Source organism: Tenrec ecaudatus, chromosome 1 (genome assembly GCF_050624435.1).
Source record: "Tenrec ecaudatus isolate mTenEca1 chromosome 1, mTenEca1.hap1, whole genome shotgun sequence".
Taxonomy (NCBI): Eukaryota; Metazoa; Chordata; class Mammalia; order Afrosoricida; family Tenrecidae; genus Tenrec; species Tenrec ecaudatus.
The window spans coordinates 34,407,249-34,431,436 of NC_134530.1; the positions used below are offsets into that span (position 1 = coordinate 34,407,249).

General features: G+C 48.3%; 1 protein-coding gene across 3 annotated transcripts in view; it reads left to right on the forward strand.

The window, feature by feature from the left end:
- KIF1B (kinesin family member 1B) overlaps nucleotides 1–23,706 on the forward strand; it is a 165,470-nt gene extending 141,764 nt beyond the window's left edge. For all 3 annotated transcript variants that reach the window (XM_075550795.1, XM_075550804.1, XM_075550800.1), the window contains 12 exons: nucleotides 1,809–1,914; nucleotides 7,494–7,608; nucleotides 9,050–9,183; nucleotides 9,941–10,002; nucleotides 13,203–13,348; nucleotides 15,144–15,383; nucleotides 16,346–16,417; nucleotides 17,344–17,465; nucleotides 18,785–18,934; nucleotides 19,221–19,413; nucleotides 19,557–19,675; nucleotides 20,139–23,706. In XM_075550795.1, the coding sequence (XP_075406910.1) occupies nucleotides 1,809–1,914; nucleotides 7,494–7,608; nucleotides 9,050–9,183; nucleotides 9,941–10,002; nucleotides 13,203–13,348; nucleotides 15,144–15,383; nucleotides 16,346–16,417; nucleotides 17,344–17,465; nucleotides 18,785–18,934; nucleotides 19,221–19,413; nucleotides 19,557–19,675; nucleotides 20,139–20,181 (1,502 nt within the window). In that variant the 3' untranslated portion in view covers nucleotides 20,182–23,706. The remainder of the gene's footprint in view (nucleotides 1–1,808; nucleotides 1,915–7,493; nucleotides 7,609–9,049; nucleotides 9,184–9,940; nucleotides 10,003–13,202; nucleotides 13,349–15,143; nucleotides 15,384–16,345; nucleotides 16,418–17,343; nucleotides 17,466–18,784; nucleotides 18,935–19,220; nucleotides 19,414–19,556; nucleotides 19,676–20,138) is intronic.
- The last annotated feature ends 482 nt before the right edge of the window (nucleotides 23,707–24,188 follow it).

Here is a 24,188-nt window from a genome sequence, read left to right on the forward strand (position 1 = left end):
GTTTTTAAGACTTTTTAAAGAATTATTTTCCTATTGAACATTAATCTATAAAACAGAAGAGATCAGAAAAGGCAGCACAGGATGTGAAGACAGCAGTTGGTAAGGCTTCTCGCAAAAACCCCGACTGCGCTTCTAAAACTATGTTGTTCTCTTCGATCCACAGTATGTGCATGTATGTGTGTGCTTAGAGAATTGTTATTCCCACTTCATATGTGAGGAAACAAGTGATCCAAACTCGGTGGCAACGAGGGTGTAAGAGACCTGCTAGGGCTTGATCAAGGGCAATGTAACTGAGAGGAATTGCTGAAATCCAAATGAAGGCTGAGCATGATAGTGGGACAAAAGGAAAGTAAAAAGAAATAGAGGAAAGAACTAGGAGGCAAAGGGCATTTATAGAGGTCTAAATACAGGCATGTTCATATGTAAATATATTTATGTATGAGGATGGGGAAATAGATCTATGTGCATATATTTATAGGTTTAGTATTAAGGTCGCAGATATACATTGGGCTTCCACTCAAATACTCCTCAATGCAAGAACACTTTGTTCTATTAAACTGGCATTCCATGATGCTCACCTTCCTGACACGATCGCTGAAGTAAAAGCGGGTGCATAAGCAAATGTGGTGAAGAAAGTTGATGTTGCCCAGCTATCAAAAGACATAGCATCTGGGGTCTTAAAGGCTGGAAGGTAAATAAGCGGCCATCTAACTCAGAAGCAATAAAGCCCACGTGGAAGAAGCACACCAACCAGTGTGATCACAAGGTGTCGAAGGGATCAGATATCAGGCATCAAAGGGGGAAAAAAGCCACAGACAACTGGACATCCCCTTACAGAAGAGTCACAGGGAGTTGACGAGCCAGTCAGCATGCAGGGTAGCAACGATGAAACATACAACTTTCCTCTTGTTCTTAAATGCTTCCTCCCCTCCACTATCATGATCCCAATTCTACTTTACAAATCTGGCTAGACCAGAGGATGCACATTGGTACAGATAGGAACTGGAAACACAGGGAATCCAGGACGGATGATCCCTTCAGGGCCAGTTGTGAGAGTGGCAATACCTGGAGGGTGGAGGGAAGATGGGGTAGAAAGGGGGAACCGATTACAAGGATCTATATATAATCCCCTCCCTGGGGGACGGACAATAGAAAAATGGGTGAAGGGAGACATCGGACAGTGTAAGACATGGCAAAATAATAATAATTTGTAAATTATCAAGGGTTCAAGAGGGAGGGGAAAAATGAGGAACTGATATGAAGGGTACAAGTAGAAAGCAAATATTTTGAGAATGATGATGGCAACAAATGTACAAATGTGCTTGACACAATGGATGGATGAATTGATGGGTGTGACAAGACTTGTATGAGCCCCCAATAAAATGATTTTAAAAACACACACCAAGTTTAAAAAAAAAAAAAAGAAATATGTGGGTTAAGAAGTTTCTATAAGGTGAGCATTGGCTGGACTAGAAAGCGGAAGATGTGAACAGCAGAAAGACCAATGGAGTAGCTAATTACTTCAGATTGAAGATCACTGTGAGAAAGACAGGTGATATTGGAAATGAACGTTGAATTGCAATATTGGATAAATAAGAGGAACTGTTTGAGCAAAGATCTGATAATTTCACAATTGACTAACTGTGGGACCTGAACAATATGGAGCAGAGTGAGGGATCTGTGATAAACCCAATGGCCTTCCTAGAACCTGTGGTCATACCAAGCTACAAAAGCTTGTTTGAGACTTAATTTAAGTTTTGCTTTTAAATGTGCCTATATTCTAATTTTTTTTTAATTCTCTCTTTTAGGCCGGGTTAGAAATAAGGCTGAGGTGGATGAAGTTGCAATTGATGCCATCCTCTCCCTAAATATTATCTCTGCCAAGTACCTAAAGTCATCCCATAACTCCAGCAGGTGAGGTCCCTAAAGGAGTGTTGGGTCAGCTGCTGTTCCATTAGATGCCGTATTCACCAGTGACTCCTGGTTCACAGGCAGAGACTAATACTCTTCTCCCTTCAAAATCTCCTGTCTCTTCCCCTGCCCACCCCTCTCCAAAAATAAAATAGCTAAATGGAGCTGTATTTATATTTGGGACCACCTAACCTTATAAACTGGAAATGCTTAACCTTTGTAGAGTTTGAGGAACTGTACTCGTAATAGATAGACAGCCAGTCTAGAAGATGCAGCATGATGCTACCTCAGGGCTTAAACGTGCACGTAAAGTATGACTGAGACTAAAGGTGTCCTGGGAGATGGTTGCTGTGGAGAAAGGGACTGCACTCCTGGGAGTCCACCCAGGCATCGTGAAGCCTCTGCTCATGAGGCTAGTTCATTTATGCATAAAGATGATGAATTCATGTTAGCTTTTCTAAGCCTGGCTACTCTAAGGAATTAATTTTATTTTTAAATTCTAAAAAATTAGTATACCATAAAATTTTCCATTTAGTACATTAATGAGAGAGAAAGCATAAAGTACATAGGCATTTTACCCCGGAAAGGAGCTGGGTCACATGTGTTGTAGGCTCCATCTCTACATGGTGAGGGCTGAGAAACAGGAGTGGCAGTGTCTACTGCGGACTTGCAGTACTGTCTTCCCACAACCCCGTTTCCTGGGCTTCTCCCCTAGAACTTTCCATTTAAGGAGCCCTGGTGGCTCTGTCTGGTAAACATTGGACTGCAAGTCACAGGTCATTGGTTCAAACCCACCAGCTGCTCCGCAGGAGAAAGATGAGGCTATCTGCTTCCCAAAGACTTCTATACTTGGAAACCCCACAAAGGGTGCTACACGTTGGAATCAACTCAGTGGCAGGGGGTTGGGGATTTGTTTTTATTTTGTATTTCTTTGCTCTATCTGCTCCTGAAAAATTTGCTCACAAGAGGCAGAGGAAAAATAAAGACAATGAGCAGAATCAGAATTAAAGGCAACTATGAGCCAGGATTAATTCCTTTCCATTGTTTCCTTGTGTCATGGTTTCACCTCAGAAGGAGGGAAAAGGAACTAACTTCTCTGGACACATGTAAACAAAGTGAGGAAGGAGTGTGAGCAGGGTGCTGTGGGCAGGGAGCTGGAGGAGTGGAGGAGATCACGAAGAGGGCTTGGGTCCTCCCTGGACTACACTTGGGCAGAATCTTGAACAAACTCATTTCTCCGAAATCAGCAAGAACCCCATCCACCTCTCTCTCCTCTGCCAGACAGATGTCCATTTGGAATTCATTGCCATACTTCCTTTGCAACCATGAGAAATGTATCTTAAGTTTCCCTAGGGTTCTTCGCAAAATACCTGGAGAAGGAAAGTGTGTGATTGAAATGCTGGGTGTGCTAACCTTGACTACATTCATGTGACCTTGGAATATCCAACTTTGAGTTATGCCCAGCCTCAGATTATTTCTCAGTCCATTCACGATACTTGCTGTAGGGTATGATGAATTTATTCTTTTGTGGTAGGAGATTATTGTTCACTTTAAAAATAGAATAATTAAAAATGCACACCTTAACTATTTTGGCTTTAATTTAGACTGTATTGTGTTCTTTAATTAGTCAAGTTCTAGTATCTGGCCAAGGCCTTTTCTTTAATTATAGGCTCATGTATTGGATTTCTTACTGTTTTACTTGCAAAACCACACCCATAGTTTCTCATGTACAATTTTCAGTTTGGCAGAGTAAGAATTGGTAATCTATGAAGAAAATTTAAGCACAAAATTCTCTAAACTTTTTAGTTTTCCCTTTTATTTCACCGGCTTTTAATTTAATCACTGTTTTTTAAACCACCACCATTATTGAATGTTTTTAAAACGATTTCCATAGAAGCATTCCATTGATTCTTTCAGCCCTCCTGTTTCATTGATTTCCCTCATTTTAATTGGATAATTATAAATAACAACTGGTATATCCAGGTCTGGGACCAAATCTAGCTGATGCATGATCTACATGCAGCTCTGCTCTCTGGAGCGAATTAACTGGGCCTGTGAGAGAAGAGCCCTCCAGGCCTCTGAGTGAGCGGCTTCATGAGGCCCAGACAGCAGTCTCTGTGTACCGGCTGTGGAGAGCATTGGTTAATGCTGAATGGAGTTTGGAGCAGGGCTTCTATAAGGGGTATGGTTCTACTTGTACTCCCAGAAGTCCCATTTGGGTGCTCCGTCGCTGTGCTAGAAGCTGGCTGTGACCGCCTGACAGTGGCATGTAATTGACAAGGGCCGTGCTCCTTTCTTCAGGACCTCAGCTGGACTTTCCCTAACTCCACGGCAACCTCCCGACACTGCCAATACCAAGTGCTTTCAAAAGGAATGCCACAGGTGGTCATGCCCGGCACTTTTCTTAACTGAATGTCTGGAGAGAAACCCAGGCCATTGTATGCTCGGTATCAAACGTCCCATGTTGATTGTCCGTGTGAAATCACTTTGCTTATCAGCAGATGTGTCTTTTTTATATATTTTATTTTCTGCTTTTCTCTCTCTGCCCTTTTAAAATTTATTTTTGCTGTGCTAACAAAAGCCTTTTCTATGTTTTTCAGGCTCTTTCTTGATAAGGATATTCCTAGGTACTTTCTGTTTGCTTTTTTGCACATATAGATTCCAGTTTATCAGACTGCTTTGTGTCTTACGTTGCTTTGATTCTTGGCATTTTTATTTCATGGTTTTTCCCCCACGCAAACCTAAGCTGTACCTAGAATAGAGCAATACCTTATTCTGTCACAATAAGACATTCCTCCTTTATGCTCTGGGGCTCTCGGTGTATGTACATCTAAGAAGCTTCTTAGATGATTTGCAGAGTTCTAAGTTATTTTCCATTCCATTCACTAACTAAAGTTGCTCACTTTATCTAACTCCTTCCCCCAATTTTCTTCATCCACATTACAAAGTGGAATGTTCCTCCCTCCTCTTCATACAGTGCCTCAGGTGTTTTTTCTCCTTTGTCCTTGCTAAGGCAAAAGCTTCAGAACCTTTATAGCTTTGCATAGTTATGCTGGGCCCTGTGCAGTGGTGGGGGCCCAGCTATTTGGGTATGGAAGTCTGTGAGAAATATTGTTGAAGGGATTTTTCTTTCTACTGTCCAGGGTGATTGGTTTTACTTTACTGTCTTTTTCTAGAATGAAACAAAAAAAAAACTGTGGGTACAAAGTGAAGGGGGTCTTTTCCCCATTTCTCATCATCTTATTTTGGAAAGGAAACTGAACAAAGTGATAGGTAACATGAAGTCTAAAATGTTAACTGAATATTAGTAAACATTGGTAAAGACATGGTTAGTCCGGCTGACTTACTAGACTTGTGACTGGGGTCACTGATGTAATGGGTGTGTGCGGTAATCGGGACGTGCTCCCAGCCCCATTGCCAGGCTTCTTCCTGATCAACACCCTATGGAGCTGCAGTTCTCAACATGTGGGTCGCGACCCCTTTGGCAGTCGAAGGACCCTTTCACAGGGGTTGTCCAATTCATAACAGTAGCAAAATGACAGTGATGAAGTAGCAACAAAAATAATGTTACGGTTGGGGGGGCCCCACCACATGAGGAACTGTGAAAGGGTCGAGGCACGAGTAAGGTTGGGAACCACTGTTCTAGAGGCTCCATCACGGATGACTCATGGGAGAAGTTGTGTTTTTTACTTTTTTGGAATTAACAAGTTCAGGGTAAAGTATTGTACCAGGTTATTCTAGAAACCTGTGTGTCTATTGATACTGGAGCTGTTCTCAGAATCTTGAGAAATTCCCACTCATCTCCGGACTACCTAACAGCCATTTAGGGTTCAGCCCTATTTTTCACCCTGAATTCTATTGCCAAACCTGATTCAATCAGCATTCCACCAGTTTGGGTTTTGTTTCTTAAAACCAGCTCTCAAGAATCATTACCTTTTGAGAGTATTCCAAAACTATGTACTGCCTCTGCTAAAATAATTTCCCCCAAGAACACTTTAGTGAAATCCAGAATTCACGTCATTTTCCTTCATGTTGGTCACATTTTTTCCAGGGTCTTTTCTCTGCCATCAGTGTGATAATTTAAGCTGAAGACAAAAGTGTGGTGGGACTTTCTTACAAAAATTGGTTTCAGTAAAAAGAGCCAGAGTCATGAGACAGACCTAAGCAGCAGCATGAGGAGGCGACTGAAGTGATGGTGTGGGGGTACCCACATTGCAGGCCGCTTTCACAAGGCTTTGGACCGGGCGCCACCAGTGTCGTCAGTGCCCCTCCTAGAAGGAGCCCCATGATGCTTCAGCATACCTGGGTTCGGCCCTGTGATGGGCCAAGGTAGCCCGACACAGGACAGAGGCAAGAAGCAGTTCTGTGAGGGCCGGTGCTCTCATAAGTACTAAAGTTATGTGTCACCTGCTTAATAAAATGAAGCTTTGATCTAAACAAGGCTTTATGGCTGTATGGGAGAGCTTCACAAAGTTCATGGAGAAATTGAATGAAAAGACAATGAATTTTTTCTATACACTTGTGGAAGCCACATCATATCAAGGGCCCTTGAGTTGATCTGCAGAATGCTGCTATCGATTTCCGTCAGTCTCAGCAGAGCCTGGAGGGACTGGAAGGTTTAAGGTCATCTAGAAGAACTGATGGCAAAGATTAGTGCAAGTATGAGGCACGGCCGGAAGGACCAATACATCTGTGTTGGAAGAAGTACAGCCAGAATGCTCCTTAGAAACGAGGGTGGCAAGACACATAGTTTGGGCACATTGCCAGCTGAGACCAGTCTCTAGGAGGAAGGCTCAGTGAAAAAGAGGAGGCCCCTCGAGGAGGTGGATTGACGCAGTGACCACCAGCATGGCCTCAAGCATGGCCACCTTGGTGAGAGTGGTGTTCCCTCTGGTGTACGTAAGGGTATCAGCACTGGAGCATCTCACAAAGTTTGCAGTGTTTTACCAGTGAGAGAACACATATATGTATCAGAACAACGTTACCAGAAGAGTTTAAACTTCAGTTATTTAAATGTAAGATTGATTTTCAAGTGGAATTTTGAAATATTAATAAATAGTAAGATTGTCTGGCTATGGTGTTAAAAAAAATCACTTTCTTTTCCTGGAACATTAGCTAAGAAAAACTGCTTCTTTCATGTAAAACAAAGCCCTCTGTCATGAACTTTCTCTGCCTGTTTCCCCCGTTCGTGCTCACATTCTGTAGCTCAGCAGAACTAGGCTTTACGGCACTCAAGCCCCTCACAAGAAGAAGACGAAACTTCAGACTTGCTACGCGCCTTTGCGTCCTGTTCTCATTACTGACTGACAGACTCTCTGCTTGCAGTTCCTAGCCACGCTCACCCTTTCATCCTAAACTTCGATTAAGTTCACTGATGTCATTTGTGTAGGCTGAGGCACGGTTGTCCAAAGTTAGCACCGCTAAGTGCTCCTTGATGGTTGGTGGCTGGGGCAGGCGAAAGGGGCTACTTTTTTCTCCGGGGAGCGGCAGGTTTAGAGTGTTGGCTTGTGCACGACTCTGTGACAATACCTAGACCTAGGACAGTTCTTCTGGCTAACGCCCTCTTACCTTTCCCGCCTTAGGACCTTCTACCGATTTGAGGCCGTATGGGACAGCTCCCTCCATAACTCCCTCCTTCTGAACCGGGTGACACCTTACGGAGAAAAGATCTACATGACCTTGTCAGCCTACCTAGAGGTGAGGCGCCTCAGGACTGCCAAACTCCAGACCAAACCCACTGCTGTGGAGTCGGGGGCCACTCAGAGCAGCCCCAGAGGACTGAGTAGGAGACCCCTTTGGGTTTCGGAGACTTGGAACCTTGACAGAAGCAGAAGGACACCACTGACTGTGGTTAGCAGCACACGGGGGGCCAGGCCCTCAGTTGCTGTGAAATGATATGGGAGGCTTGTCTTGGCCTCTTTTACTCCCCACCATTCTGAAGTCACGAACTTGCATACTTCGCACGCTGACTGTTCTGAATCCAGTAGGTCTGGTCCTGTTCTCTGTTTAACCGTGGGAGGCACATGGCTTTTACTCTAGCATTAGTGTTTGTAGCGTAAGAGCCCTGGTGATACGGGGGTTAAAGCACTCTGCTGCTAGTGGAAAGGTCAGTGGTTGAAGCCCACCAAACTCTCCACTGGGGAAAAATGGGACAATCTGCTTTCCTAAAGATTACCACCTTGGAAACCCCGTGGGGCAGTTCTCCTGGATGCTAGTGTGTGGGTTTTATAACTTAATCCCTATTCTTCAAAGAATGTCGTCTTTTTAAGGATCATGTATTCGCTCATTTTTCTGGTTTGGGTTTCATGTGTTTCTACCCTGTATTCCTTTCTGCTGGTGACAGTGGGCTTTCCCCTGCCCTTTTTCTAGCGGTGGGGTGGCGGTGCTGAGTTCTTGTTTGATAGGGGCCTTTGTTGTGATGCTTTCACCTCTGAATACTGCCTGTGTTCTGTGCCTTCCCTTTACTTTCCCTCTTCTACCCAGTTGTTTTTAAGCAGTGCCTTACTCGGTGTCCGTGTATTTGATTTTGTTCCTTGGGCTTCCTGTTACTGCTATGAGAAGTTACAGACAGAGGCTGATAGTGGTGAACAGCACATACTCGAACCAGCCTGTCTGAATTGAAATCTCTGACCTGCTATTGGCTACTGGTGTGCCCTTGGACAAGTTCCTTCATCTCTCTGTGTCTCGGTTTCCACATCTGTTAAAAGAGGCGACTAATAGCATTTACCTTAAAAGGTTGTTGAGAGGTCATGGAAGAGGTTTTGGAGCCATGCTTGGCATATAGTAAATATTCAGCAAACATTTGCTACTAAGCATTGGGCTACTGACCATGGGCTGTCTGCTCTCGTAAAGATTGACCGGCCAGGAACCCAAAGGAGCAGTCCTCCTCTGTCCTGAATTAGGTTTGCTATGAGTTGGAATTGACTCTGTGGCAGTGGGTTAAATTGTTGTTACTGCTATGGGGGGAGAACAATGAACGCATCTGCCAGGAATGTTTCGTGGCGTTGTGGACACCATCGGTGACTCTGAAGGGCTGTAGCCCCATAGTTCAGACTCGCTTTCCAAAGCCCACGGGGCTCGGGCGCAGTCACGTGTGCTCGGCCGACTGTTCATCAGGCATGTTCTTGTCTGCTTCCAGCTGGATCACTGCATTCAGCCAGCCGTCATCACCAAGGATGTCTGCATGGTCTTCTACTCACGAGACGCCAAGATCTCACCGCCACGCTCTCTGCGCAACCTCTTTGGCAGTGGCTACTCCAAATCCCCAGACTCGTAAGTGCCTGAGACAAATTTAGCTTCCTGCTTGTTTGCCCAGTATTGACTCAGCACCCTTCAGGGTCCCCTGGCTTGCTGTTAGCCTACTATCTGTCAGCCACTTTGGTGCTGTGACTTGTGTATTAGGATTTAATAAAGTGTTGGTGGATGGATGGAGTAATGAACATCTCCAAAGCAATTTTTCAGGAACTAAGTGCTCTTTTACACGAGGTTATTAATATTATTTCTAACAAATTGCCATTGAGGTTTTCTTTGTCAGATTTATTATCCATATTTAAGGTACAAAAATCTATCAAGGATTATATAATAAATACCTACATATCACCACCTAGCTTAAAAAAGTAAGAGTGCATATGACAGTACGAAGATTCTGAAGTACCCCTGCCTCCCACTGACAGCCCTCAGAACTATACATCGATCATGTCATTTCAGTGGAGACTCTCGTGCCCTCCCACCTTCTTCTCTCTTCAGTTTTCACACTTGTGCTACACACTCCTAGCTTGTTGTCCTGTCTTCTTCATCCTGTGGAAACAGCTATGTTCAAATGATGGCGAGGAACACTGGTTCTTCATAGCCTATATCATTATCAAGTTGCGAATAGGAGGAACAATGACTCACAAGAAATGTTTCACACTTGAAGGTCGGTTGCAGTCCATCCAAAGGAGACAGATGATGTTTTAGGTAGAGAGAATTGAGCTTTTTCCTGGGTTCGTGCTATAAGGAATTAATTGTTTTATTGTTTTTCCACAAATAGCAATCGAGTCACTGGAATTTATGAACTCAGTTTATGCAAAATGGCAGACACAGGTAGTCCAGGTAAGTGTAAGCTCTTTTGAGTCCAGGAGGTGAAAGTTATCATTGTATATATTTGGGCAGGGGGGGGGGGTTATATTGTATCCAGAAACTGGGAGTCTGCTCATTTAGGATAGCGAGGAAATGGCACGGAAGCCACATCTGCCTCCTCTAGCTGCGCAAGTGGGAGGAGAATCCCACACCACACCACCTCCTGTCAGGCAGAGGTCAGACCCTGCCACCTTCAGTCTCTCTTCTGACACCCGCTGTCCCTCCCCTGGCGCTCTGCTTCTCTGCTGGAACCCAGACAGTACTCACGATTATGGGATTTATTAAGGAAGCTGACAGGTTACAAGTCAGTGATTAGAAATGTTAAAGATACAGTTCTCTTACTTCTTTTATTCTCAGCCATGCCAACACCTCTTGACTTTCAGCTGCTCGGTTCCGTGGTCTCTGCCCAACTCCAGCAAGGGGTACAAAGCTCCTTGAGTTCTGATAAGTGACCAAAGAGCACATTCCTCTGTAAGCCCACCTCTTACCCACAGGCATTCAACTCTACTGACTCTGTGGGCTGGGAAGTCTGCTGCTCAGTCTGCGCTCTAGCCACTGATCTGTACCAGGGCTTGGATGCCTTCTACTCCTTGCTCTTCTCGTTCGTGCTCCTCAGGCAGCTCATTTTAGACCCAGTGGAATGGCGAAACTGACCTTCCCCTAAGTGGAGGGAGTCCTTGACTCTTTCCCACCCCGTCATTTTTTTTCTTTTTTTACATTTTATTAGGGGCTCATACAACTCTTATCACAATCCACACATATACATACATCAATTGAATAGAGCGCATCCGTACATTCTTTTCCCTAATCACTCTCAAAGCATTTGCTCTCCACTTAAGCCCTCCGCATCAGGTCCTCTTTTTTTTTCCCCTCCCTCCCCGCTCCCCCCTCCCCCCACCCTCATGAGCCCTTGATAATCCACAGATTGTTATTTTGTCATATCTTGGCCTATCCGGAGTCTCCCTTCCCCCACTTCTCTGCCGTCCATCTCCCAGGGAGGAGGTCACATGTGGATCCTTGTAATCAGTCCCCCCTTTCCAACCCACTCACCCTCCACTCTCCCAGCATCACCCCTCACACCCCTGGTCCTGAAGGTATCATCCATCCTGGATTCCCTGTGCCTCCAGCTCCCATATGCACCAGTGTACAACCTCTGCCCTATCCAGTCCTGCAAGGTAGAATTCGGATCATGGTAGTTGTCCCACCCCATCATTTGTGGTGAGTGACAGACTGGACAGAGAGCTGTCCCAAGTGATTTCGTTTCCATGCAGATACAAAATCGTCGAGAAGCCACGTACCTTTTACAAGTTAGTCTTAATGGTCGTGATGGTGGGAATTACCTTTTTCAGAATTGCAGCATTTTTTTATTTATGATGTGCAATATGGTTTTAAAATATACTAAACAAATATTACTGGTACGGAATCTTATAGACTATTTGAGTTCATTGTCTTGGGAAGTTTCATAATTATTATCCTCCTCAGTTTTGCCTCAAAGAAAACTTGGCAATATAACTTTAAAGGTGCTGTAAAACTAAAATTGGTCCTCCAAGTTCTGTAGAAAGACAAATGATTAAGTTGGAATTGTTCTGTGACCTTTACAATCTCTATTTGGACTGTGTTGTTTAGGAAACACAGATGGAAAGGGAGTCAGGTGCCATAAGTAAGATTTGAGTATAAATGCAAGCCCTGGAAGCAACTAATTAGAGTGTCCACATAGCTCCTTGAAGGATTTTCAAATGAACATAAATAACGTACATTTTACATGTGACTTCTATGTTTTTAAAAGTAAATGGGACATGAACAGATGAAAAGCATCTGTAATTACCCTCCTGATTGAATTTCTACATGTGACTGTGCGTGTGTGTTCCCTTCCCCACTTATATGGGTGCGTTTTATGTATTTTAGATCACAGCACGCAGGATATCTGACTGACATATGTAACTTTTATCGGTCTATTTGCCTGGCATAATTACCATAAACAGGTTCCAAGTTGCAGTGCAGTCTTCACAATTATTGTTAAAATGTAAAATTCAGTTTTAAATGAAATTCAGAGAATTATTTTAGGGGAAAGGGATGATTTTTACTGTGAATAAAAGAAAGCCCATGGCCTAGGTAGGGCAAAGGTGACAGCATCTAGGAGATTCCGGCCGACTCAAGGAGGAGAAGACAGAAAAGAGCTAGGAGAAGGGGCAGCGGAAGCTGGCTCAGCAGAGGAGCCAGGCGTGGCTGAAAGAGGGTGGTGGGGATGAGCCCCTCAACTTCTTGGACCCCAAGGTGGCCCAGTGCGTCCTAGTCACACAGCCCGGGCCAGGTCGCGGCAAGAAGGAGGACAGCTTCAAGGTCAGTGCCGACAGCCGGCTGATCATCCCTGAGGAGGAGGATGGAGATTAGATGGAGAAGAGGAAGACACAAAAGGTGAGGAAGAGGAGGTAGCTGACCTCATGGAAGCTTAAGCAGTGCCAGGAGGCTGCCGGCGAGGAGCTGGAGACACCCCCGCAGTACCAAGCTGGAGGCTCTGGCATCTATCGCCCTTTGGCCAAGAAAGCAAAGGGTGACATGAAGAAGGGTCTGCTGGACCCCCATGCCTACATCCCCCTCAACAGAACCAAGCTCACCGCAGGAGGAAGGGGAAGCTGCTGGGTCAGTTCAAAGGCCTGGTGAAAGCTGCCCAGCGGGGCTCCCAAGTGGGACACAAACTCCAACAAAAGGACCATTGGCCTTGAAACACCTGTGCTGCAGCTGGGGGCCCCCTTTCAGAGCTCCTGCCTGCCGTCAGACTGACTGGTTGGCACAAGGCTCCCATGCCGGGGCCAGGATACTGGATGCCCTGGAGTCTGCCAGTGCATGCGTGGCCTCAGAGCCTGAGGAGACCTGCTGGGGTGCTGTGGTCCCTGCCGAGCCCGCCTCTGTGATAGGACAGACAGCCCAGGGATCACCCGCTTATCACCTACCATACATCACTTGGTAGCTCGCACTGGTCTGTAATGTGAGATGTTCCAGACTCAGAATAAATGTATCCCACCCTGCACAAAGAAAAAGAAAAGAAAGAAAGCCCGTGTGTTTTGGAGCTAAATTGTCTTAGATTGTTATGTATAGGAATCACTCATTAATTATAAGCAAACACTGGAATGATTTTCCCCCCCTGGGGATAAAATGCCCTCCTCTCTTTGTAGGAATGCAAAGAAGGAGAAGGAAAATCCTGGACACTTCGGTGGCTTATGTCCGGGGAGAAGAGAACCTCGCGGGCTGGCGGCCCCGCGGAGACAGCCTCATCCTGGAGCACCAGTGGGAGTTAGAGAAGCTGGAGCTGCTCCACGAGGTGACCCAGGGACCCAGAGCACACTCGGCACTGTGGGGGCTCCCAAACTGTCAGCCCTTCACCCGCCACCAGGCCGTCCTGCCTGGAGACATACTATTTTATACTCTCCTTTTTTTTTAAATCATTTTATTGGGGTCTCATATAGCTCTTATAACAATCCATACATCCAGTGTGTAAAGCACATTTGAACATATGTTGCCATCATCATTTTCAAAACATTCTCTTTCTGCTTGAGCCCCCTTCATTAACCCTTGATAAATTATAAATTATTATTCTGTTCATATCTTACGCAATCCACTGCCTCCCTTTGCCCACATTTCTGCTGTTCGTCCTGCTTTGTGTGTGGGGGTTGGGGTGGGGCTGTGTTATAAATGTCCATCATTGCAATCAGTCCCCTCTCTCCCCACCTTCTCCTACCCTCATGGCATTGCCACTCCCATTACTGTTCTAAGAGATTGATCTGTCCTGGATTCTGTGCCAAGAGTTCCTGTCTGTACCAGTGTACATGCTCTGGTCTAGCCAGATATGTAAGCTAGAACTCGAGTCATGATAGTGGGGGGGGAGGAAGCATTAAAGAACCAGAGGAATGGTGTGTGTTTTGTCAGTGCTATCCTGCACCCTGGCTGGCTCACCCCTTCTGTGTGACCCTTCTGTGAGGGGGTTTTCAATGGAGACGGACTATCTTACTTATTTATTTTTTAATATCATTTTATTAGGGCTCTTTTAGCTCTTATAACAATTCATGCATCAATTATATCAAACATATTTGTACATCTGTTGCCATCATTGTTTTCTAAGCATTTACTTTCTATTCAAGCCCTTGATACCAGCCCTTTTTACCCTCCCCCCTCATGATCCTTTGACAAATTATAACTATTTTTATTTTCATATCTGACACCAACTGCTATCTCCCTTTTCCCTCAGTGTCCACTGTTTGTCCCCCTGGAGGGGTGCGGGTGAGGTTATGTGTCAATTATTGCGGTCAGTTGCCCCTTCCTCCCCTTTTCGCCCCGCCTTCCCCTACCCTGCTGCTATCCCTACACCCATTTGTTCATGAGGGGTTTAGCTGACCCATTGTCTACACATGGGTTTTGGGTGGCTGCTACAACCCCTCTCATTCTCAACAATATGGTTGTGTTTGTTGTTTGTTTGCTTGTTTTGGGTCTTTTGATGCCTGTTACCCGATCCTGTCGACACCTCATGAGTGCACTGGTTGGTGTGCTTCTTCCTTGTGAGCTTGTTTCTCTGCTAGATGGCCGCTTGTTTCCCTTCAAAACTGTAAGACCGGAGACACTATCTCTTTTGATAGTGGGCACCATCAGCTTTCTTCACATTTGCTTGTGCACCCATTTTGTCTCCAGCGATTATGCAGGGACAGTGAGCATCACAGAATGCCAGGTTGTTAGAACAAAATGTTCTTGCGTTGAGTCAGGGCTTGAGCCAGAGGCCAAAGACCATTGACTTCCTCAATGTATTGCCATATAAATATATGTGCGTAGGCCAATACCTCCATTTGATGAATTAATGTATTTACATATATATACGTCTATGTTTATGACTCTATCCCTAGCTTTGCTTACTAGATCTTTCCTGTTTCCCTTTACTTCCCTCCTGCCCCACATCACACTCACCCTTCTTCTGCCTCTCCGTAATCCCTCTCAGCTAGATTGCTGCTGCTCCAACACCCCAGGGTACCTGGTCGATGCTAACTGCCCAGTTGTCCCCCGTATCTGGAGCCCTACTATTGGAATAGCTCTTTGAAGCCTTCATTGAGGTGCATGTTTGCTCTTCTCAGGTGGAGAAAACGCGGCACTTCCTGCTAGTGCGTGAGCGTCTTGGTGACAGCGTCCCCAAGTCCCTGAGCGACTCACTGTCCCCCAGCCTCAGCAGTGGCACCCTCAGCACCTCCACCAGCATCTCCTCTCAGATCTCAACCACCACCTGTGAGAGTGCCGTCACACCCAGTGAGAGCAGTGGCTATGACTCGGCAGACATCGAAAGCCTGGTGGACCGAGAGAAAGAGCTGGCAACCAAGGTGTGACTCCGTCTGCCACCGGCAGACCCGGAGTTCAGCTTGCCGTTTCTTCATTATCGTCAGCTCTCTTTGAGGGCGTGCACGTCCAGCCCGTGCTAACATTGGGTGTAGAATAAGACTCAGTGCCAGCCTTTAAGAAGTAGGCAGACTAGTGGGTGTCAAGACAATAATAGAGGTGTGGGTAGACTGCGGTGGAACCTGAGGAGAGGGCCCCAGGAAAGGGAGGGGAGAGGGGCTCGGGGAGAGAAGCAGGTCAGAGGTGTTCAGGAAGTGCACCCGGCGCTCCTTGCTGAGTGGATGTGAGGAAGAAGGGGGAACTTCGAGGGTATGGTCTGGGGACAGCCGGCGGAAAGAGACTAGGGAAATGAGCTGGGCTGTGTATTTCTTTTGCTTTACTTTCTTTTAGTAGTTGAATGAGCTTTTAGTTTATTTCAGAAGCAATGTCACCCAGAATTTGCTGAGATCTACAAGCCTTTTAGTAGTAGCGCCAGGGTGAATTGAAGATTTTGCAGGACCCCTAGCAGCTTATTGGGTTGCTGCTAATTGCAAGGTCGGTGGCTCAAACCCATCTACCAGTCTGCAAGATAAAGATGGCATCTGCCTGCTCATATACATTCTGCTCTGTCCTGAGAGTCACGATGAGTCGGGATTGACTTACGTAGATACTCTGTTGGGAGAGAAGCAGGGCTTTCTACGACTGTTGATGCTTAACAGCCTTGGGAACTCCCGCGCAGGTCAACCCTGTGCTGTAGCATGAGTGGCTGTGAGTCGGCCCCCACGTGATGGCAGTGAGCCTGGTTGTGGTTTTGTTTCACTCTGGTAGGCGTATGCCAGGCGTGCTGTTTGCCTCGGTAGCGCTTGTCCCTCGTGAGTCCAGTGCTGTGCTCTTTCCCTCTCCCTTGCCACACGGTTCTTTAGCCTCGGAAACTCTGTGTTCAGCCCCCACTCTTCTTTCTCCGTAGTGCCTGCGACTTCTCACACACACCTTCAACCGAGAATTCAGCCAGGTGCATGGCAGCATCAGTGATTGCAAGGTGAGCCGTGGGCGCCCATGTTCAGCCAGCGTGTGGTGCCGGATTTCTCCAGAGGTGCCCTGACCACTGTCCTCAGATTGGGTGGTTTGAAGGACATCACTGTGTTAGAGAATTTACACTATTTCTACCCTAATATTTATCCCAATTCTCCAGAGTCGGGACACTGACTTCCAAAGTATTCCTACGAGTGTCTTAGAATGATTGCTCAGTGGAAACCGTTTGGCTTTCCCCTGAATGCCATGTATTATTCTACAGGAGTAATTCCTACAGAATACTCTGGGAAGGTGAGGTGGAGTCCCTGGTGGCATGCTGGCGTAGATTTGCTGCCTTCGGGAGGGCCAGTCGGAAGCTTTGACCAACTTCTGAGTCATTCACTAGTGCAGCCATCTGGACCTGTTTGGGCTCAGTCACCCCTGCATTTGCTGCCCTTGCCCACTTGTGCCTTCACCTGCAATGATCTCCTTCCAGATAGTCCCATGATTCACACCTTATCACGGTCACTCTCTGCTCAAACATCACCTCCCTAGAGCAGCCTCTCTTGCCCCCTGTGTGATTCTGAGATCTTCGCACGGTCTCGGCGGTTGGACAGTGCTTATTGGTTGCCTGATCGATCGTCTGCCTTCCCCACTAGAAGTAACCTCCAGAAGGTTAGGGAGTCTGCCATGCTGTTAGGGCAGCACCTGGCAGCACATCGAGCGCTGTGCCATTCACCTGCAGAACCAGTAGCATAGAAAATCCATCGTGCCCTTTTTTAAACATCTTGATTTCTGATGTGATGCTCAGGCCACAAGTTCCTTGCAGGCTTATTTCCATGTGTGACCTTGTGAAACAGCTGTATGAAAGTAAGGTCACTAGCTGTCAGAGCCCCTCCCGCAAAGGCAGATGGCTCCATCTGACCTCACATGCCTCTTTGGGGTTGCTTCCAGTTGTCTGATATCTCTCCGATTGGACGGGACCCCTCTGTGTCCAGTTTCAGCAGTGCTACCCTCACGCCCTCATCCACCTGCCCCTCGCTGGTAGACTCAAGGAGCAACTCTTTGGATCAGAAGTAAGTACCCAGAATTCTCTTTGAGAAGCTGACCTTAGAACCAAGGGAAATGTCCACCTTCCTCTAGCTCAGCGGCTCTCAGCAGAGGGCAGAAACCTACCTCCCACCCCACCCCGGGCAACCCTCTGGGAACTATGTGGAGGTGACAGTGGCTGCTACAGGGGTCATTCCAAGGGAAGGCCCCACCCAAAATGCTCCCAGCAGTGCTATGAGAAACCAGGGGAGCATGACAGCTGAGGTTCATTGTCTGCTCTTTAAGTCGCATCAAGTCATTAATGACTCATTCCCTTAAGCTTGTTTCGTCCTACCACTCCCACCCCGATTATCCCTCAATCATAGCACCTGACATTCCCAACCTTTGGAAGAGTGTGTTGATGAAACCGGACATAGAAAAACCATAGTGAGAAAAATAATATCCTAAAGCACGTGGCTCATCATTAAGTCACTGCTCGGTTCATAATGCCCCCATCGCCACTTGTGCCCTCACCCGGGCACAGCCACAATGCCTGGAGAACGCAACATAGCTGGGTGATTGCATACGATTTAGGATTTCACCCACGGTAAGACATTTGTTTATAGCCCACCACGAAAGGAAAAAAGCACCACCCACTAAAATACACTGTGCCATCCCTTGTGAGATGCATCTCAAGTCCAGAGAATGAGAAAGACAAGCCATTGGGCTGTGCTGCTCTGCAAAGCTGCCTGTCCGCACAGAGCATGGGATTCAGTTCTTGCACCCAAAGCCATCCTGGCAGCATGCCAGCCATGGTGCAGCTCTACTCTGCGTGGTCACCAAGAGCCAGGCCCTCCCACACATGTGCTGTGCCCCATCCCCGGCCAGTGGTCCTCAGCCCTCAGCAGCATCACCAGCTGATGGTGTGGCAGCACAGGTTACTGAACCCCTCCTGGGGCTGCTGGTTCCGTCAGTCTGGGCTGGAGCTTGAGAATTTGAATTTGTAACTCCCAGGCGCTGTCCCCGGGACCACACTTTGAGAAAGGAGGCCGCAGGTGTGGCCATGTGACTAAGTGGGAACAGAAAAGACAGTGGAGGCCTTGGTCAGCCACTGCTCACCTGAGAGCTTCAGGCCAGGAGAGGCTGGGACTTGGTGCTCTGCAGGTGTCCCTTTTCTCAACTCAAAAGGGTGACACGGGTTGAATGTGTGATTAACTCTGAAACCAGCTTGTGGTCTCTGCTGGCAAGGTCCCTGGTGGTCAGGGGGAGGCAGTGTGTGTCACCTGGGGGGCGGGTGGACACGTACTGTGACCTTCACGGAACCTCTTGTCACCCCTGGTTTCCTCCTCCCCTCTCTCTTTCCAAGGACCCCAGAAGCCAATTCACGGGCCTCTAGTCCCTGCCAGGAATTTGAACAGTTTCAGATTGTCCCAACCGTGGAAACACCCTATTTAGCCCGAGCAGGGAAAAATGAATTTCTCAATCTTGTTCCAGATATTGAAGAAATGAGACCTGGGTGAGTACTATGTTGACCAAGGATGCGAGGTTTGAGAAAAATCACTCAGCAAGACTTTACTTCTGGCTCTTCTACAAGAGGCCGTGACTACATTCTGCCGCAGTTGTAGCGAGGTGCCTCCCCCCACTCCCCGGGTGGGCCCGGCGCAGCTGGCCGGGCGACCGTTCTGCCGTCTCACTAACGCTCCAGGCTGAGCCTTGACGAGACTTACTTTGCCGATTGTCAGCTCGGGGCCATTTCCTTTTGTTCGGCACTAACTTCTCCTGTGACTCTCCTGCCCGTGCAGCTCGGTGGTCTCGAAGAAAGGGCACCTGCATTTCAAGGAGCCGCTTTCCAGCCCCTGGGCTAAGCATTTTGTTGTGGTCCGCCGCCCGTACGCCTTCATCTACAACAGTGACAAAGACCCCGTGGAGCGGGGGGTCATTAACCTGTCCACCGCACAGGTGGAGTACAGCGAGGACCAGCAGGCCATGGTGAAGGTCAGTGCTGCCCTTTCTCGCTGCCCACTCCCTGAACCTGGCTCCTGGCCCTCCGTGTGAGGGCTGTGTGCAGCCGTGGATGTGGCAGAGGTCCCCACTGCTCAGTCTCTCGACTCACCTCCCATCTCCTGGGTCTCTTTCAGACACCTAACACTTTTGCCGTGTGCACAAAGCACCGGGGTGTCCTTCTGCAGGCGCTCAATGACAAAGACATGAACGACTGGTTGTATGCCTTTAACCCGCTCCTCGCTGGCACAATCCGGTAAGAGTGGTTCCAGGATGGTGGGGCAGGACGGGAGTGGAGGGCGTGCCGTGAGCAGGGGCAAAGTAGAGGAAGGACGCCAGGAGTGCAGGGGTGCTTGTAGGTGGTCTGGAGCCTCCACTTCTTTTTGGTAGCTCTTATCACCTGGGCCTGAAAGAGGGGCCCTGAGGGGTGCAGGCAGCCCCAGTGACCAGTGTCCGATTTACTGGTGGCTCCTGTAGTGCTGGTCATCTGCCCTCACTGTGAGCTGTACCCACAACAGGTTCTTCAGCACATCGCCTTCACGCGCGGCCAAGCAGCTTTTAGGCCTTTTCTCGCACAGAAGGGGCCAAGAAAATGTGTGTCCCTGTCCCAACTCTCCTACAAGTTAAAGACACACTGAGGGATGGGTCGCATCAGTGCCCGCGGCTCGGCCTGTGAGGCCAGCCACTGTCTAATTCTGCCCCTGGTTTGTCTCCCACAGGTCCAAACTCTCCCGCCGTCGCCCCAGCCAACTGCAGTACTGACTGTGGGTCTTGCCCACCTTCTTTGGAGAGATAAAGATGGTGTTACCTCTCTTTCTCTCTGTGACTCTCGTCTGTAATCCTGCCGCTTAACTCCTCTTCCCCCACGTCGTCGTCCGTCGTCAGCACTTTTTCTCCATCATTCTGTATGCCTTTCTGTTTCCTTTCCTGTGCTGAAATTCTTGTTAGCAGCATGGGGCCTAACAAAAGGATGAAACAAAACTAAAAACAACACCCACACCCTAACAAACCCAGGGGGGCGCAGTGAGTCTTCACCTGGCTTTTTTGGTGTCCTCTGGCTTCCTTTTCTCTGCGGGGTCCCCCTTCAGACCACCTCCAATGTCCATAATGCTGTCTCAGCATGTCGTCGTCTTTCAGAACAACTGCATTTTTTCCGTTTCTCTGTTTGTGATGGTGACAGCATTTTCGTTTTTCTTGGGTGGCGTGGAGACAAAGGGAGAAGACATCTGACCTGCTCCGACCCCGAGATGAACACTCGCTGACCTCCCTGTGCCCCAGCTGAGCTCCGCGTTTCCATTTGCAGGCACAGGCTATGCTGGGCATCAAAATGGGGCCGTGGTCTTCTTGGAGCCGAAACAGGGGCTTGTTTTGGACATCGTTACGGAATTCCCAGTTAGTGCAAGTGAGAAGAGAAGACTTCAGTAGGCTAAGGACAGAGGCTGTTCTTGACCCTGAGAGAAGAGAGGAGCCTGAGGTATTGGTCAGTCCGAAGGACCAGAGAAGCAGGCCGGCTAGGCATAAGGGCACCACCTTAGCAGAATGCTTTGCTCCTGGGAGCAGGAGCCCTCTGACCCGGTTTCTCTCTCTGGGTGGTGGGGGCTGTTCAGTTCCAGATTCCCTCCTCTACATTCCGGAGGGTAGGTTAGTACGAGGTCATACACACATGTCTCGCCAGAGGGCAGTGTTTCACCTTCTGGGGAAGCACACCTCTTCCTCTTCTCCCCTCCTCCCTGGAACTTCTGTCTGGCTGTCCCTCAGCCACACGGGAAAGATGCCCTGCGCCTGCTTTGTGGAAAACCAGGGGTTCTGGGCCTTGAGGACTCTGATGGACTTCCTGCTTCTGGCAGGAAGGTGCTAAGGGCTTGTGCCCTGCTGCAAAGTAGGTACCAAGGAGGCTGGTCACCACCCAGAGCTTGGTGTCTGCTCTCCTGGCTGAGTGGTCTCGCCCATCCTGTGAGCACTGCCTGCCCGGTTAGCAAAGGCCACAGACCCGCCTGCGAGGCAAAGGGAGGGTCAACACTCAGTGGTGGATCTTTTTTACCCCTCAAACCATAGGTCACTGATTGAAATGTTACTTTTTTCCAAGCAAAGCTGTGTGAGGTGTTTGATGGAGGTAGAGCTTCCTCACTGTCTAGTGGGCATAGCCCGCCCATCTGATGAATACTCAACCAGGATCGGTCCTGCTCGGAGACGGCTTCCTGATCTGGACTAAACCCAGTTTCAGGGAAAGAAGATGAATTGAAAGGTGACTTTGGAATGCAATCCCAGCTGCTGCTGCTATTGAGGAGTGTGGGAGAAGAACCCGAGCCTGTAGACCGGGGCCGGGGACACTGAGCATGCCACCGTGTGAGTGCATGGAGAGACTTCTGGTTTGTCCTCTAACTCAGACTCGCTGAGAAAGTCTTTGCTTTGAAGGTGCCAGGGATTAGGATGAACCCGACTGAACTGCGTGCCTGGAATGTGCCCAGACAAGAAAGCCGGTGACTAAGCTAGAGGTGGCCGGACCTGGGCGTCGTGCAGGGCACTCTGTCAGGTGTGAGGGGTCCCTGCACAGCAGACAGGCACAGGCAGCCCTGCCAGCACCCCCATTTCCTCAGGTTGGAGTGGATACAGCTTTTCTGTGCCAGGCCCTCCCCACGGCAGCTCTCAGAGGGGCCTTCCAGCAGTGCCTGTAGCTATGACTGGCCGGGAAAGAGGCTTCTTATTTATTTTGTGCCTAAAGGTTTATCCTTACTTCCTTTAACAAGGAGGAAAACTAAAAAGCAAGGAAGAAAACTTGTGCCGAGTGAAGAGTATTAAGGGTTAGCTATGAAACTGCTCATCTTTGCTCCCTTCCGGCCCCTCAGCCCTCCTGCCTCCCCCCTCCTGCCTCCCCTCTCCTGCCCAAGAGCATCCCAGCTGCACACCACAGGGTCCCCGAGCCTCCGGTCTCTGTGCACCGACCTGGGGGTCAGTCAGCCCTCAGTGTGCCAGGCCAGCCAGCCCCCGCACACGCACAGACTCACGACCAGGCCCGGGCCCCAGACCCCAGTGCTCTGTTACAGAGTGGTTTCCCAGCCAAGAGACCAGCCCACTTGTTGTTTCCTCTCCTCTAGCTGCACACGATGTGTACACTACTCAGGCTGCCCGTGGGCGCCGCTCTGTCGCTCAGAAGGTCTTGTTGAGCTAACTGGAAGATGGCTTTTTCCTGGCACATATTTCAAAGCAAAGACTTTGCTGCCTGCTGCTTGTCATCTGATTTACAGGGATATTTAATATTGTAAGGTATATGTATATTTATACAGCTATAATTAACTGCACACTGGACTGGAAAATAAAGGATTCTTCTGTGTGAAGCCTGGCCAGTGCTGGGCCTCCCAGGCGCTGCGTCCACTCGGCCTCGCCTGTGCAGGCTCGGGCGGGCCGGCTGTCTCTCCGGCTGTCTCTCCGGCTGTCTCTCGCTGTCTGGTGTGGGTCTTTCGGTTTTCCCTTCCATTCCCTCTTTAAAATGTGATTGTTAACCTGCTCCTTAAAGAGACCAGACTAACTCTGCTGCTCGGCACGACTGCTGCCTGCCTGGTCAACAGGACCCTTCCCCTGGGCACCCCGAGGCTGTGGGCCAGCCCATGACCATGGGCCACAGGGGATACCCTCGCTTGTGCGTCCTTGGTCCACTGAAATATCAGCTGAGAGATTCTTTGTTTTGTTCAAAAGGCCATTTATGAGTTAGTAATTGAGTCCTTCAGAATCTGAGGAAAGCCTCGGTCAGTTCAAGAGTAAATAGTCATTGGCATAAAATTCATGTTGAAAACTCCCGCCCCATGGCTGTGCCCAGGCGGACATCCAGGCTGGGGTTGGTCTCTGGCCAGCCCCTGGCTGTGATGTGGTGGTTTCACACCCCAGACCAACCCTTTGCTGGCCTCAGGGACGCTGTGGCCACTGAGAGTCCCGTCTTCTGTCACCATCCTCACACACTACGTACCACAATCCCCGAGACGCATAAGTGGCCTTTGTGAACCAAGACTCTGCAAACTGATCTCTCCCCAGTGAAGGAGTTGAGCACACGAGCAACAATGTACATTATAATTTCGGATTTTCATTTTCATGTTTGATTTTGTAAATATGATTGGGTGTCTGGAGCTTGAGTATTCAGAATGTAAATATGGTCCTGGTATGTGTACTAATTTGGATCCCTTTGCTGTATAGCCTTAGTGTGCAATGCAGACGTTACCTAACCGTGTGCGGCAGCCTTGCGTCACCAAGCTATTAGTGAGCGAGGTCAAACAATAAAGGTACAACCAGTGCATCGGGAGGCTCCTGTGTGCCCTTCTTGCGCCCTGGGCAGGAGGCTGCCCAAGGAGGTCTTCTCTTGACAGTGCCATCCACGCAAGACAACACGTCCCTCTGAGGTGCAAGGCAGTGGCTCTTGGGTGACCGCAAAGCGGGCAGAAATATGACAGGTTCTCCATGCACAACAGGTTTATCCTTCGCCGTTGCCTCCAAAGCTGCGGAGCACATTTGTATATTCATGGCTGTTCCCAATGACAAGTCGCCTCTCTTCACTCCACAAGTGCTTGATCCGTTTGGCCAACCCTGCTCTCCTCCCCTCACCCGTCCACGCTGGGTATTTCCTTAAGTGCTTTATGCCGGGTTGTTTTTTACAGCAGCATGTAATGGAAGGTATAGTTGGCAAAAATAATAATAATAAACATATAACATGCATCGTTTGCATAAAGTATATTTTACCAGGAAATACCCTCTAAATTGCCCGAGAGAGATTTGCTGCTGTC